At 48.2% G+C, this 15,296-nt stretch overlaps 1 protein-coding gene across 2 annotated transcripts in view; it reads right to left on the bottom strand.

The window, feature by feature from the left end:
- Positions 1–15,296, bottom strand: part of ZFAT (zinc finger and AT-hook domain containing) — a 145,967-nt gene that overhangs the window by 58,854 nt on the left and 71,817 nt on the right. For both annotated transcript variants that reach the window (XM_055431866.2, XM_055431869.2), the window contains 3 exons: positions 12,005–12,092; positions 10,969–11,118; positions 9,195–9,368 (listed from right to left, as the gene is read on the bottom strand). In XM_055431866.2, coding sequence (XP_055287841.1) covers positions 9,195–9,368; positions 10,969–11,118; positions 12,005–12,092 — 412 coding nt within the window. The remainder of the gene's footprint in view (positions 1–9,194; positions 9,369–10,968; positions 11,119–12,004; positions 12,093–15,296) is intronic.

The raw sequence follows: 15,296 nt of genomic DNA, 5'->3' as shown, positions 1-15,296 counted from the left end.
CGCTCATTACCAATACATCTGGACCAAAGAGTAAGAGATAAAGTGCTAACGATGATTAGTGCCTGAAACGAATAAATGGAATCACCTCGGTGGAGAGCCAGAGTCAGCCTTTTATGGCTATATTCCCGGGACTTGGCAAGAGACAAGGAGAAAAGGCAGCTCCTAAGAGCATCCCTTATGAGGCACACAGCTCAGGCAATAAATATGACAAATGTTTCCAACAACCACTGACGCCCCCACCAAACAGGCCTGGGAGAGCACCGGACAGAATCCTTTGCTGCCTAATTAAAATAATGCAATATAGACACATGACTAAACACAAAAAAGCAATAATTTGAGACTATCAGATTGCTTTCCATCGAGATACTCCTGAGTATCACAGGGAGAGCCGGCTAGAAACACAGAATTTACTTGAGGTTAGAGTGACCTCAAAGGGCTGGGCGACGCACAGCACATGGCTGTGTCAGCGTGAGTCCCAGAGCAGCCCGGGGAGAGAAAGAAATGATGACAAAGGAAAAAAGAGGTGGGTTTTTATAAGAAAAAAAAAAAAAAACTTCATTCATTTTTCACACAACATGCCTGGCAAGTTCTGCGTACTAAGTTGCTGGCTGTCAACAGCTGTGCCAGGACTTGGCCTGTCTGATCTCACCCAGTGCCCCCAGAGCCCTGGGACGCAGGCAGGACACCCCTCTTACGAAAGGAACCAGAAACAAGAAGCTGAGCAACTTGTCAGGTTGTAAGCAGCTGGGGGTAGAGCCTGGACGTGCACCCCAAAGCCCTGGATCACAGCTACCTAAGAACCCACGTACACACAGCTATATTTAAAGTGGATAACCAACAAGGACATACTATATAGCACACGGAACTCTGCTCGGTGCTCCACGATAACCTAATTGGGGGAAGAATGTGGAAAAGGATAGACACACGTATACGTATAACTGAGTCACTTTACTGTACACTGGAAACTAACATTACATTGCTAATCAACTATACTCCAATGTAAAATAAAAAGTTAAAAAAAAATGAACACAATGTGACCTACATTGGAGAGGAACAAGAAAACATTCCTCTCACTGATTCATTTCTGACATCCCTCATTTTGTAACATTTTCACACTGAAATTGAACCACCTCATATTCATATTTGCATTTGTCAATATCTGAGGTATTTTCATAACTCAGTTGTAGTATACCCCCCTGTTTTACTCATTTATCTTGTTTCTCATTTAGTGTCATGACAGTGGGGGAATCTGTGTTTTCTCTCTGATTGCTGCTGGCATTACCTGTTGCTGTATCCAAAATGCCTAATCATCTGGGGGGTGGGGGGCTGACTCATGGAGTCGTCTCTGGCTGCTCCCTGGTCCCTGTGGTGCCCTCTCAAGTTGACTGTACTTTAGGGACGGGAGAGTGGAGATCTCATCCCACGCCCTTGTGCTGGCAGCGCCAGTGACAGGAGCGTTCCAGCAGGAGGTTGCTCAGCCACGCGCCCTCCCCCTCCCCATGCCTGCCATCCCCCAAAACCCTCCCCACGTCCACCCCACACTCAGGGCAGCACAGGGCATGCGGCCCTGCCTGCCACCGCCCCCCTTCCCCCACCCACAGCTGCAGATGATGGGACCACAGTGGACAGTGACCCAACGGAGCCAGGAACCTGAACTGCGGGATCTGAAGCAGGTAACTCAGGAGCTGTCGGTCATTAGCTGTCCACTCTGGGTGAAATAAGTGAACAAACCAGCTGCAAAGGGAGCCAGAGAGAGAGCATCAAGACAAGGAGGCCGAGAGGAGCAAAGCACAGGCTCTCCCTGAGGGGCCACAGGTTGGGGGGTGTGAGACCAGGCCTGTGCCTGGAGCACAGACGGGAGCTGCCGGGAGCCCGCGCCCCCCAGGGAAGCTAAGGGACCACGGCCAGTCACTGTGGGCGGCGGAGGGAGCGCACGGCGGGGCGGGGCGGGGGAGGAGAGGGCCGGCAGGGAAGGCCTCCGTGGGGAAGCGACGGAAGGGCGACGGGGCCAGGAAGAGGAGGCGAGAACAGTCCCGAGGAGGAGAAACCCAAACACCAGGGCCCCAGGACTTCCCAATGGGCCAGCACCTAAGACCTCACCTTCCAATGCAAGGGCGGGAGATCAGCCCCGGCCAGGGAGCTAGTACCCCACGTGCCCCAAAACCAAACCATCAAACAGAAGCAGCACTGTAACAAATCCAATAAAGACTGTAGAAATGGCCCACATCAAAAAAAAACGAAATCTTAAACACACATGCACACACATACACGCACGCACACACGCACGCACACACGCACGCACACACGCACGCACCTGCACGCACACACACACACACACACAAGCGCCTAAGTCTCTGCAGTTCAGTTCAGTTCAGTCGCTCAGTTGTGTCTAACTCTCTCCGACCCCACGGACTGCAGCACACGAGGCCTCCCTGTCCATCACTAACTCCCAGAGTTCACTCAAGCTTATGTCCATCCAGTCGGTGATGCCATCCAACCATCTCATCCTCTGCCGTCCCCTTCTCCTCCTGCCTTCACTCTTTCCCAGCATCAGGGTCTTTTCCAGTGAGTCAGTTCTTCGCATCAGGTGGCCAAAGGATTGGAGCTTCAGCTTCAGCATCAGTCCTTCCAATGAACACTCAGGACCGATTTCCTTTAGGATGGACTAGTTTCATCTCCTTGCAGTCCCAGGGACAGTCTCTGCAGGATACAAGACATGTCCCTTTTCTGATTCAGTGACCTCAAGTGAGCTTCTGTCCACAGCAACCAAAAGAGGCCCAGCAAATACAGCTGCTGAATGAATCCGTGAGTGCAAGAATAAAACACACCAAAACTCCTCAAAGCAAACACGGAAGAAAGGGCATGACAGACTGCACTCAAGGGAGGATTAAATCCAATTTAATTAATCAAAAGAAGTTCAGTGACCGCAAAGAAGTTTACACACAGTGCTAGGAACCAGCCAACGTCACAAATTCCTCACGCACGTTACTCATTTCATCCATCAAACCTCTGATTCAGCAGTCCCCATCCTTTTTGGCACCAGGAACTGATTCCGTGGAACATAATCTTTCCATGGATTGGGGATGGCGGGATGGTTTCGGGATGATTCAAGCACACTACATCCATCGTGCACTTTATTTCTAACCTAATTTCTAATCCAATGATCTGACAGGAGATACCAGTCCTTGGCCCAGAGGTTGGGGACCCCTCCTCCAAGTCGCCTGATTGATATCATGAGTCATCAAAACACTAAAAAATATAATAAAATGATAATATTTTATCCACTGAACTAAGAAACAACACGTTTAATAAGGTGTGATACTAAAACTGAAAGAGGTCAGCAGGAACACGGCTATGTTTCTGATGTAATTTTTTGAAAAGTAAGCTGGCAGTGAGGTGCACGATTAAAAGAACCAAAGTGGAACAGCCCTCCTGCTCCTGGAAATATGTCCTAGGGAATTAATTCGAAAGAAGGAAAGGTTTATATGCAAGAAAAAGTTCCCCACAACGTAAGTTGTAATAATGGGAGGGAAAAAAGGAAACCATACACTGCCCCCAAATAACGAGGTGATGGATGCTAACTAAATTTACTGTGGCAGTCACTTCATAATATACACGTACACCAAACCATTATGTGGTACACCTTAAGCTGATACAACATTATATGTGAACTGTATTTCAATAAAACTGGAAAAATTCTTTAAAAAAAAGAAAAGCAGCACACACCTGTGGTCTTCCTCTGTTTCTTACTACACCTCATCTGCCTCGATGAGCTTCCCCAAGGATGGCTCCAGCTGCTTAGTTACTTTAAATAGAGCTCTATATAAAACCAGGGATGAATGGGATGGCAGAAAAACCTTACACCGTCAGAAGAAAATAAAACCGTCCCCTTGTCTTCTGGCATTTGGATTCCATCAGAACACAAAGACAGAGATGGAAAACACGCGTTAAGGCAGCATGTTTGAAATATCTACTAAGTGAAACAATTCCTGCCAAATCAAGCTTCATGTATACCTTAAACTTGAAGAAACACGAAAATACTTAGAGAAAAAAAAAATCTGTATAAACTGTAAAAATACCAGGAAGCATAAAAGCGAAAACGCCTTCCTTTGACTGTTTATCCAGTCTTACTGAAAAAGGTGGTATTTTGCATAAGCAAATTTTTCAGAAAACTGCCTTTACCCTTTCAAAACTGATACTCTTCAAATACTAACTATTGCGCTGTGCCTTCCTAGTAGAGGAATATTTTCAAGAAAAGGAATTTGATCTTTCCTAAATGATACAGGTGATACAGATTAATCACCACAAATGCCTATCTGTACCTGCGTCAAGGTGCCCCCTGTGTCAAGGTACACCCTGTGCTGAAGCCCACCCTGTGCTGAGGTGGCTAGGTACGTGGGAATACTGATCACTAAGAAAGCGGGTACACACACACAGCACTGAGAATGAGCTGACTCATGTGTGGGGACCCAGTTAACCTCCCCACAACCCCACTGTGCCACGGCAATCAGCCCTCGCCCCAAAATTGCTGCTTAGTTGCTAAGTTCTGTCTGACACTTTTGCAACCCGGTGGACTGTAGCCTGCCAGGCTCCTCTGTCTATGAGATTTCCCAGGAAAGAATACTGGAGTGGGTTGCCATGTCCTTCTCCAGCGGATCTTCCTGACCCAGGGATCAAACCTGCGTCTCCTGCACTGGTAAGTGGATCAGAGCCCGTAAACATCACCTTATACGCAGAAGAGATTTCGCAGATGGGATCAAGTTAAAAATCTCGAGTTAGGGGATGATCCTGGATTATACAGGTGGGCCCAATGAAACTGCAAGGGTCCTTATTTGTGGAGGGTGGGGGAAGTCAGACTCAGAGAGGAGACGTGACAAGAAGCACAGGGAGAGCGGGAGTGAGAGCTATGTGCTGGCTGAGATGAAGGAGGGGCTCACAAACCAAAGGATGCAGGCAGCCTCTAGAAGCCAGAGGGCTTAAAGGAACAGATTCTCCCCGGGGGTCTCCAGAAGAAAGCCAGTCCTGCTGACACCTCAATTTTAGACTTCCGACCTCCAGAGCTGTCACATAGCAAACCTGTTGTTTGAAGCCACTACATGTGTGGCGGTCTGTTAGGGCAGCCATGGGAAATGAACGCACCCTCATGCGTAGGAATTGTTATCGACCCCAAGTTACAAACAGGGATAACGAGGCACCTGCTCAAGGGCCCTCAGGCAGGAAGTGGTTCCAACCCGGGACTGCCCCGGGGGCCCAAGGTCTCACCCACTCTGCTGTGCTGCCTCTCCACACAGCCTGGCACACACGGGTCGGCTGCCTCAAGTGAGAAATGCACCCTGTGGGAGGCATTGCAAGCAGACATTGTGCAGCAGGCGTTTTGCAAAGCGAAAAACGTGTCTTTCCAGTTCTGGCATCTGTGGTAATTTGTGCAATGGCAACTCAGAACAGAAATAGCTACAGCAATAAAAAGGCCGTTTAAGAAGTCTCTGCACTTTAGCAGCTGAACTTGAAGCAACCGGAGCGAGGGACGGATGAGTCTCTGTAATTAGCACACCGGTTCTGATACCAGGAGGAATGGATCATCATTAGACATGGAGAGAAACAGAAGGCAGAGCGCGATAAAAGACCAGGGAAGGACGTGGCATCAGACCTGGGTTAAATTTGAGACGCTGTGCCAGGTATTTACAGCTGACACTCCTCCTCCCAGGTGAGACGGTAGGTAACCAAGCCTAACTCAACAGTTAAATCTGTGTGTTAGTCTAAGCCAACGGTTCAGTCAGCTCAGTTCATTCGATAGTACGAGCTCAGTTACTCTTATGGTTTGTAAAAACCACAGAAAAAGAGCTTCAGGAGGCCCTGGGCAGGGTGCAGAGAGGAGTGGGAGTCCTGGATTCTGGAGCCAGCCCTCCCCTCTCCTGCCCATCACCAGGACCCAGCCCGTGAAGATAAGTCACAGAAAAAACCCACTGTGTTCACGATGTTGCCCCACTCCCACCCATGACCCTTGACCTTCTCTCCAGCAGGACGCCAGAGGAAGAGCGGCAGAAGGATGCTTCGGAGAGGCCAGGCTCACTGCAGCCTCGTCAGTGGACTTGCTAAGATTACCAAATGGCTGCTCAAGTACCATCTTCTTTTAACTTCTTGGTTCTAGAGTGTATGTTCTTTGAAATAAGGAGGACAGAGGTAAGTGGGGCTACTTTACCTACAGTGACTGTGTTTTTCAGAGGAAAGAGGACCTTGAAAAAACTCCGGACTTAAATCTCCGAGAGTATTTCAACGTGGAGCCATGGGATCTCTTATTATAAATTGAGGAAGCAAGGGGAAAAGTGGTACTTCCTCCGCTCAGACCTCATTTCCATATTCAACTCTCCACTTGTCCAATTACTACACTCACAAGAGTGTTTGAAGCTTGGGTAATTCTTCTTTGCAAATTTTACCAGGAAACTTCTTCATCTCCAGTGTATGAGGGAAGGTTGGATTGGAGGAAGAAGGGGACCCAAAGGAATTAGCATTGAACTTCAAAGAGCTTTTCATTTAATGATTAGAGAATTCCTATTTGATTACATAACATAAAGGCACTGCACCGCTGAACCTTTCCCATCTGTTCTGGGTGGGCAGAATCATGTACAAACCTCTAGACCACATAACATGTGTCTAGACCCCCTTTAAAGTCAAAAGTGGGGAGACGTGTTACCGGCACGATTTCTGCATTAAATTCTTGTACCTGTTGGTATACATGCAAAGGGTTTAATCGGGCCCTTTATAAATCAGTCTCTCTCTTTGTACACATCGACTGGCAAATCTTTTTAACTGAAACCGTCACCCATCCCGGCCTATCACTTCTAAGGCACAGTAATGAGCTCCTTTGGGAAATAGGAATGAACAAACAAGGCTAGATCACTTTAAAGAAGCCAATATACGTGAAAAATTAAGACTCGCAAGCAGGTAAAGGAGAGGATAATTACTCAGTTCTTTTTACTTCATTAAAAGAGACTCAAGGACTTCCCTGGTAGTACGATGGATAAGAACCCGCCTGCCAGTGCAAGGGACACGGGTTTGATCCCTGGTCCAGGAAGATCCCAACTGTCAAGGCGCAACTAAGCCTGAGCTCCACAACTATTGAGCCTGAGCTCAAGCGCCTGCGAGTTGAAACTGAAGAGGAGCTCCCGCTCGGTACAATTAGAGAAAGCCCACGGACAGCAACAGCACAGCCACGAGTTGTTTTATTATCATTGTTTTTAATTGTGTGTAAGGTCATGCAGCAGACAGGGCTGCTGAGAGGGCAGCTGTGACACAAGAGTTCTCAGTGTGGAGATTGGGGCTGAGGCGGCACCAGGAAGGAGACCGAGTGGGGGCCGCAAGAAGGCCTGGGCGAGGCGCGGGGCATTGCCTACAGCTCACCCTCACACCCAGCAGACAGGGAGGCACAACGATCCCCACTTCCCTAGGAGGAAACCGAGGCGCAGAGAGGTCAGTGGACCCCGGCCACTCTACATGTGGAAGTGGGCAAGACTGACGCCTCTCCAGCTCTGTCTGCTCCAACGCAGCTCCTCTGTGGAGCCACCTCCAGTTATCACTGCTGCAACGACTGCACTGAAAACCGAATCATTTCAGGCCAGCTCTAAAGGCACGCGTGGCTCTAAGCAAAGCGGGAACCCTACGGCTACAGGCTGGGAGCCTCATCAAGGGAGCCAGGCCATTTATGAGTACACTTCCCCGAGCATTCAAAGCCTGTTTCAGAAGTTGCCAAACAGCTCATGAGGCTCCCCGCCTTACCCAAAGAAACAACAAGTAAATGAGAAAAACACCTCTGTCCATCTGAATTCCCCTCCCTGCCGAAGAACTCGGGGAAGCGGGAGGGGAGACAGGAGGGACAGGCTGAGTGTCCCGAGGATGCTGGCTGGGACATGGCTGTTCACGCCGATCCCATCCCCCCAAGACCCCAACGGCCTGTCTGCGGTGGCTGATCAGACCTGAGTGCCATCGTCTCAACGCCCTTCAGTGCCAAGCCCAGAGCTCGGGGCCAGGTGGAGGCCACGGTGCCCCTCCCGGCCCCCCAGACCCCAGCCCAGTGGCCCAGGGACACGCCAGACCTCCCTGGCTCTGGGGGCGGCCGCGTCTCCTAACTGGGGCATCACTGGGGACTTCAGGGAATAATCTGTGTACCCTGTCAAGAAACATCAGTGAGGCTTATTGCTGGTGGACGTGTGAGAATTCATGAATAATTACACGACTTAACGCTTCCATTACTCAGGATACAACGGCTTTACTGTCATTGTATTTTTAATTATTTTGATTATGGATTTATTAATTTACAGCACACTGCCTGAGTCTGAATGAATAGCAGGGCTCTGGCTTTGGTGCAGCCCGAGGCAAACCTGATCCTAAGTTCTGACGGATTCCAGGCTAAGCACTCAGCTTCTCCCTGAGCCCCTTGGGCTCACTGACAGCACACACCACAGACTCCCCCAGAACCATCTCAAATTAAAGGCAGAACAGACCGGCAGGATCATCCTCTATGTGCTAAATTAAAAAATCTTGAAACCACTTCACTTTTTATAGTAGATTCCAATTTTTGTAGGTAATTGTGCTAAAATAACATTTCATTGGTACAGTTTATTAATCTCATTACATGGAATGTTGAGAAGACCCTCATATGATTGTGGTTTAAAGCAGAATTTTAAATGTGATAGCTCTTTTACTGTATAACTGCCTGTCTTCCTAAAACAACTGTGCAATTCTACCTTTCTTGGTCTCTCTGGCTTCTTGCTAGACGATTTTCCTAGTGACTGGGACACACACCAGGTGGAGTCACGGCTGCTCCTCAAGGTCAGCAGGCTTGGGTGGGGAGAGAGGGTTGAACAGGACTGAAACTTTCAGATCAAGGTCTCCTGAGGATGCCTTATTCCCTGGGGAAGGGTCCCCTCCATGCCCACCGCCCACAAATGCATACACGTGCTCAGACACATACACACACACACACGTGCAGCAAGTGTCCAGCAAGCACAGGTGGGGTCAGCACAGAGCCCAGGGCACTGAGGAAGCAGGCGAGGTCACTCTGCCCTCCTTCAGAAGAGAAATTCCAGACCCTGGCTCCTCTCTGCTCCACGCACAACCACAGCATAGGCCGGACTTGGCAGGTCCGCCTCAAACCACACTCCAAGGGGAAAAAGCTCACTGTAGAGTCACTCACTCACCGTCGGCAGTGTGAAGGAGCTTGTGGCTTTTCAGCGTCCCTTTGGACTTGAACTTCTTGCCACACATGTCACACAGGTGGGTCTTCTCAGTGCTGTGACGATTCATGTGAGCCTTGAGGTTGCTCTTGCTACGAGTCGCGTACTCACACAAGGAACACTTGAAGGGCTTCACACCTGTCGGAGGAGAAAAAACAGAGAGATAAACATGTGTACTCATGCATGTGTGTGTGTGTGTGCGCGTGTATCTGAAGGAATGTATACGCATACATGTCTGCACACACACACCCCCTTGTCCACTGTGAATAAAGCAGTGCACCCAGCGTGCTCCCCCAGGACTCTCTCCAACCCATGCTATTCCTTCCAACTACGATGCCCTTCCACCTCGGCCTGCAGCAGGATTCCTCCTGGCCTCCTAATCAGTGCCCCCGAATCCCCTGTCATGACTGCTGCACCGCCCACCGCACTTTACAGTGAGTCCCTTATGTCCCCTCCCCACGGTCTGGGATCTCCAAGGGCACAGACGCTGAGCAGGGCAGCAGCGGCCGTTCATTCCACTGAACTGAGTTACACTGACAAGCGTTAACCGAGGCCCTCGGCAAAAGTCGCCAGGCCCGGGCGCGCAGGACCGCGTGTGGGAGCACGTCTCAGCACATAAAGTAAGTGGAGCTTTATGACGCTCGTTGCTGCTGCGGGGCTGACAGCTCCACTGCCGGGGCATCCTTACCACTGGGCTATTCCTCCTCTGCTCCCCAACTATCCACCAGGGCCCACGAAAAAGTATCTCCCAGCCTTGGCTTTGGTCTCAGCTCCTTCTGCCGTGTCCATCAGTTACAGCTCTCTTCATTTGATCACAGATTGTAGAAAATACTTCATCCGTCCCCCTGGGGAGCTGTCCTGTTTTCCGGACTGCAGCACTGTGGGTTCCCAACTCACAGGAAGGCCACCCCCCAGCCTCAGGGCTCCGAGCCTCTTCGCTGGGAAGGCCATGTCCCAGGGGGAGAAGCAGAGCCGCACTGTCTCTGACAGCACCCCGACCATCAGCTGCCCCGAGTGCCCGTGTGCAGCCCACGCCTCCCTGCACAGGCGAGCACCCTGAGGCTCGGGCTGCCTCCCTCCTCCCCTGCTTGGTCTCCACCCAGGCCTTCCCCGCCCACCGTAATCAGAGGATCTGCTGTCCTCGGGGCATTCCTTCGTCCAGCGCCCCAGCACCTCCTCAACGCCACCATGCCCAGGGCACCAGGGTGACCACCAGGGTCACCACCATAGCCAGGCCGGCGCATCACTGAAGTGCGCTTTCCGCACAGGAATCCTGGTGACTTGCTCAACTACAGTTCCCAGCAGGCCGTGAAGATTGCACTTCTCTGCTCAGTGCCACTGAGTCATGCACAGCTGAAACCACTGGTCTCAGCTGGCCGGCAGACACACTTCTGCAGTAGGGAAAGAGAGCTCTAGCTGCAGGGGCTGTGGACATGGCTTCCTCCGAAAGAATCCCAAGTGAACGTGTTAGTCACTACTCAACGGTGTCCAACTCTTTGCGACCCCATGGGACTGTAGCCCACCAGGCTCCTCTGTCAATGAGATTTCCCAGGCAAGAGTATTGGAGTGGATGACCATTTCCTTCTCCAGGGGAATCTTCCCAACCCAAGGAACAAACCCAGGTCTCCCACATTGCAGGTGGATTCTTTACCGTTTGAGCCATCAGGGAAGCCCCAAGAACTCCCATAGGCAGCTCCAAAACCACACACGAGCTCCGTTCTGACAGAGGGACACGCACCTTCATGAGCCCAGATGTGACGCTGAAGGTCTGAGCCATTCTTCATGAAATAGAAATCACAGTACGGGCACTTCATGGCTCTCTTGCCAATGAGCCCTTTCAGCTGGACCCTCCTCCCGAGAACCTCAGAGATGGTGCTCATCGAAACCTCTAGAAGAAAAGCAGATGACAACCAGAAGCGGCCAAAGAACCGTAGTTCCAGTGAGAGGTAAGTGGGCCTCACGACAGCCTGGACACCCCCCACCCCAGTCAATCCTGGCAGCTCTGAGGCAGCAAGTTGTGCCTCCTGGGGTCATCGAGAGAGCTTTTGCCTAAAAAGCTCTTTTACACCAGAATCAAAGCAAGTCTCTCAGACCTAGACTCCTGTTAACGCAAAACGTGAGCAATGGAGAGCAGCATGACAAGGCAATAGTAGGACAAAAGCAGAATATGGGAAATACGGGGAAAAGACTGGGCTTCCCCAGTGGATCAGCATCCTGGGGTGGGGGTGTACTGTAGAACACAAGGAACTCAGGCAATATGACAACTTCATTCAAACAACCCAACTGCAAAAAAGAAAGTCTCGTGTCAACTGGTTGTTGCTGTTGTTGAGTCGCTCAGTTGTGTCCGACTCTTTTGCGAACCAATGGACTGTGGCCTGCCAGGCTCCTCTGTCCATGGGATTCTCCTGGCAGGAATACTGGGGTGGGTTGCCATTTCCTTCCCCAGGGGATCTTCCTGACCCAGAGAGCGAATATCTCTTATGTCTCTTAAGTCTCCTGCATTGGCAGGCAGGTTCTTTACCACTAGCACCAGGGAAGGCAGCACAGTTTTAAAAGGGGAGGAGGGGCCAGATGACTCTGAAGACTAGATAAAATAAAGAAATCGTTATACAAACATCTGAGCTTTAAGTAAAGATAACTCCTCCCCTTGAATTGACTCATATCTTCATCCCTTTTTTAGTTTCATTTAACATAGCTGCTATACAACGCTGTATCTTAAAATAAACATGAGCATTTTTAAAATCGGTCTCCCACTCTGAGATGCATAACCTTACCGGGATGGTTGGTCTTGATATGTGACTTTATCAATCGATCTTCTGAAAAAGACTTTTCACACACAGGACAAGAATAACTCCTTTTGTCCTTAACAGAAAGAGAACATAATCAATGGACTGTCTCATTTAAACTCAGGGTCTGTGGAAAAATACCATCAGCACCACCAAAGCGAGACACACGGACACCTTTCCCAGCACCCGCAGCTGGCCCTGCACGGCTCAGGGACTTGAGGGTAGCAGGGCAGTGGCCTCGCCTCCCTTTCAGGAGGGAGGGACTGGACTTAGAAACAACAGTCCTGTGGATGCGACTAGGCCAGTGGAGAGCAGAGCTCGGCCTTAGGGTCTACAGCGAAGACCATCAAGGTCCTTAACATTTCCATCATCTCCCAAAGTCCCCTCCTTTATCAAGATTATCATGTGTGCGATAAGAACACTTAATATAAGATCTGCTCTCTAGCAAACTTTAGGTATACAATACGTACTGTTGGTTACAGGCACCATGCTGTGCAATGATCTCTAAGACAGACGTGCATACATGTGAGTTATTTTATTGAGACTCACAATCACTCTTGAAGGACAGGCATTACTACCTGTTACAGATTAAGAAACCAAGGCCAAGGGTGATGAGCCCCAGGACTCTGAGGAAGAGCCGGCACTGGAACTTGCGCGTACGGGTGCGCACCCCAGGCCCTGACCACTCGCAGGCCACATCCCATCCAGGATGCAGGGAAGGCGTTCACTCTGCACTGTCAGCAACCTGCCTGCTGCGGTGCCACATCCTCGGTCAGGGAGAAGCTTTGGTGAACGATCATGCTGTACAGCTCATACACGCTTCCTCTCACTGCAGTGGCCACTCTAATGCCGTTTCACGTGAAAACTTTTCACAGAGTGGATATCATGGGTCAAATTCTGTCCCCTACAAATTCACAAGTTGAACTCCTAACCCGCAATATCTCAATGTGGCCTTATTTGGAAACGTGGTCATTGCAAGCCTTCATCCAATATGACTAGTGTTCTTAGGAGAAGGGGAAATTCGGACAGAGACCTGAAAGAGGAAGAATGCCATGTCTTCATGGGAGAAACAAAATACCCAAGCCCAGCCCAAGAAAAGAAAATGACAAACCAGTATCTCTCAAGAACACAGATGCAAATATCCTCAACAAAACATTAGCACATAAAGCCCAAAATGTTTAGAAAGAACTATAAATCGCAACCAAGTGGGATTTATCTCACTTGATTCAACATTCTAAAATTAATATAATCCATCACATCAACAGGTTAAGAGATAAAAGTCACATGATAATATCAATAGAGGCAGAAAATTAATTTGGCAAAATCAAATACCTACTCATGATAAGCAATTTCAATAAGCCAGGAATAGCGAGGAACTTCCTCAAATCAATAAAGAAAATTCACAAACAACCTATAGCTAACATTATACTTAATGGTGAGAAACCAGAAACTGTCCCACTAAGATTAGAAACATGGCAAGGATGTCCCCTCCCAGCACTCCTTTTTAACATCATACCTAATGCAGTAGGACAAGAAAAGGAAATAAAAGATACAGAGATTGAAAAAGAAGAAATTAAAGCTGTCTTTGTCTGCAGATGACATAATCACCTAAGAAGAAATTCTGAAAGAACAGACAAAGATACTCCTGGAGCTAATAAGCAATTATGGCAAATTATAGGTATAAGTTTAATATACAGACGTCAGTTGCTTTTCTATACACTAGCGATGAACAAGTGAAATTTGAAATGAAAAAACAGGACTATTTACATTAGCACACAAAAAATGAAATGGTAGAAATAAATACCATTATTTACAATGAACAGGTATAAATAAATCTAACAAAATATGTACAAGATCTATACGAGGAAAACTTCAAAACTGATGAAAGGAATCAAAGCACTAAATAAAGGGAGAGCTATTCCATGTTCAAGGATACGAAGATTCAATGTTGTCTGGACAATAGTTCTTCCCAATCTGATGGGCAGATTCAATGTAATTTCAATCAAAATCTCAGCAAGTTATTTTGTGGGTACTGACAAACTGATTATGACGTGTATAAGGAGATGCAGAAGACCCAGAAGCCTACACAAAATGCTAGAGAAGAACAAAGTTGGAGGGCTGACATTACTCAACTTATAAACTGAATATAAAGCTGCAGTGATAAAGAACATGTGATACTGGTGAAATAACAGTCAAATAGATCAAATGGTACAGAACAGAGTCCAGAAATAAACTCTCTTAAATACAGTCAATTGATCTTTGACACACGAGCAAATGCTACACAATGGATCAAAGACAGTTATCTCAGCATGATGCTGAAACTGGACAGCTATGTGCAAAAAGAAGAAAGTGAACCTGTACGAAAACTTTACACCTTTTCACAAATATTAACTCACATTGGATCACAGATCTAAAAGCAAAATGTGAAACTATAAAACTCCTAGAACACACGGAAGAAAACCTGGATGACCTGGAGTATGGGAATGATTTTTTAGATCCAACACCGAAGGCATTATTCATGAAAAAAGAAAAAAGAATTGATAAACAGTGAAAGACACTGTCAAGAGAATGAAAGAACAAGCCACTGATTAAGAGAAAATATTTTCAAAGGACACATCTGGTAAAACAGGCCAAAGACCTCAACAGACACCCCATCAGAGAGGATATACAAATGCCGATATACAAATGTCTTTTCATATAGACGTTCCATATCATGTGTCATCAGAGAAATCCCACTCAAAACAACAAGACACCATCACACACCTACAGAATGGTCCAAATCTGGAACACTGACAACACCAAGCGCCGGTGAGGATGCAGAGCAGTGGGAACTCTCATTAGTTCCGGATGGGAATACAAAATGATACAGCCATTCTGGAAGACAGTTTGGCAGTTTCTCTCAAAACTAAAACACTCTTACCATACGATTCAACAATTGCAGTCCTTGCTTTTTACCGTAATGAGCTGAAAACTCACGTCCATATGAAAACCTATCCACGGATGAAGCAGCTTTATTCATAACCGCCAAAACTTAGAAGCAACCAAGATGTTCTTCAGTATGTGAATGGACAAATGGTGGTACATCTCAACAATGGACTGTTATTCAGCTCTAAGAAAAAATGATCTATCACGCCTTGAAAAGATGCACACAAAACTTAAAAGCATAAAGGCCAATGTGAAAAGGCTACACATTATACGACTCCAACTAGAAGACACTCTGAGAACAGTGGAATGATGGAGACAGTAAGGGGGCCCGCGGTAGCCGGGGGCAGAGGCGGAG

Source organism: Moschus berezovskii, chromosome 16 (assembly GCF_049115385.1).
Source record: "Moschus berezovskii isolate FMDL1 chromosome 16, NW_MosBer_1.0, whole genome shotgun sequence".
NCBI classification, from domain to species: domain Eukaryota; kingdom Metazoa; phylum Chordata; class Mammalia; order Artiodactyla; family Moschidae; genus Moschus; species Moschus berezovskii.
This window is presented reverse-complemented; position numbering and strand designations above follow the sequence as displayed.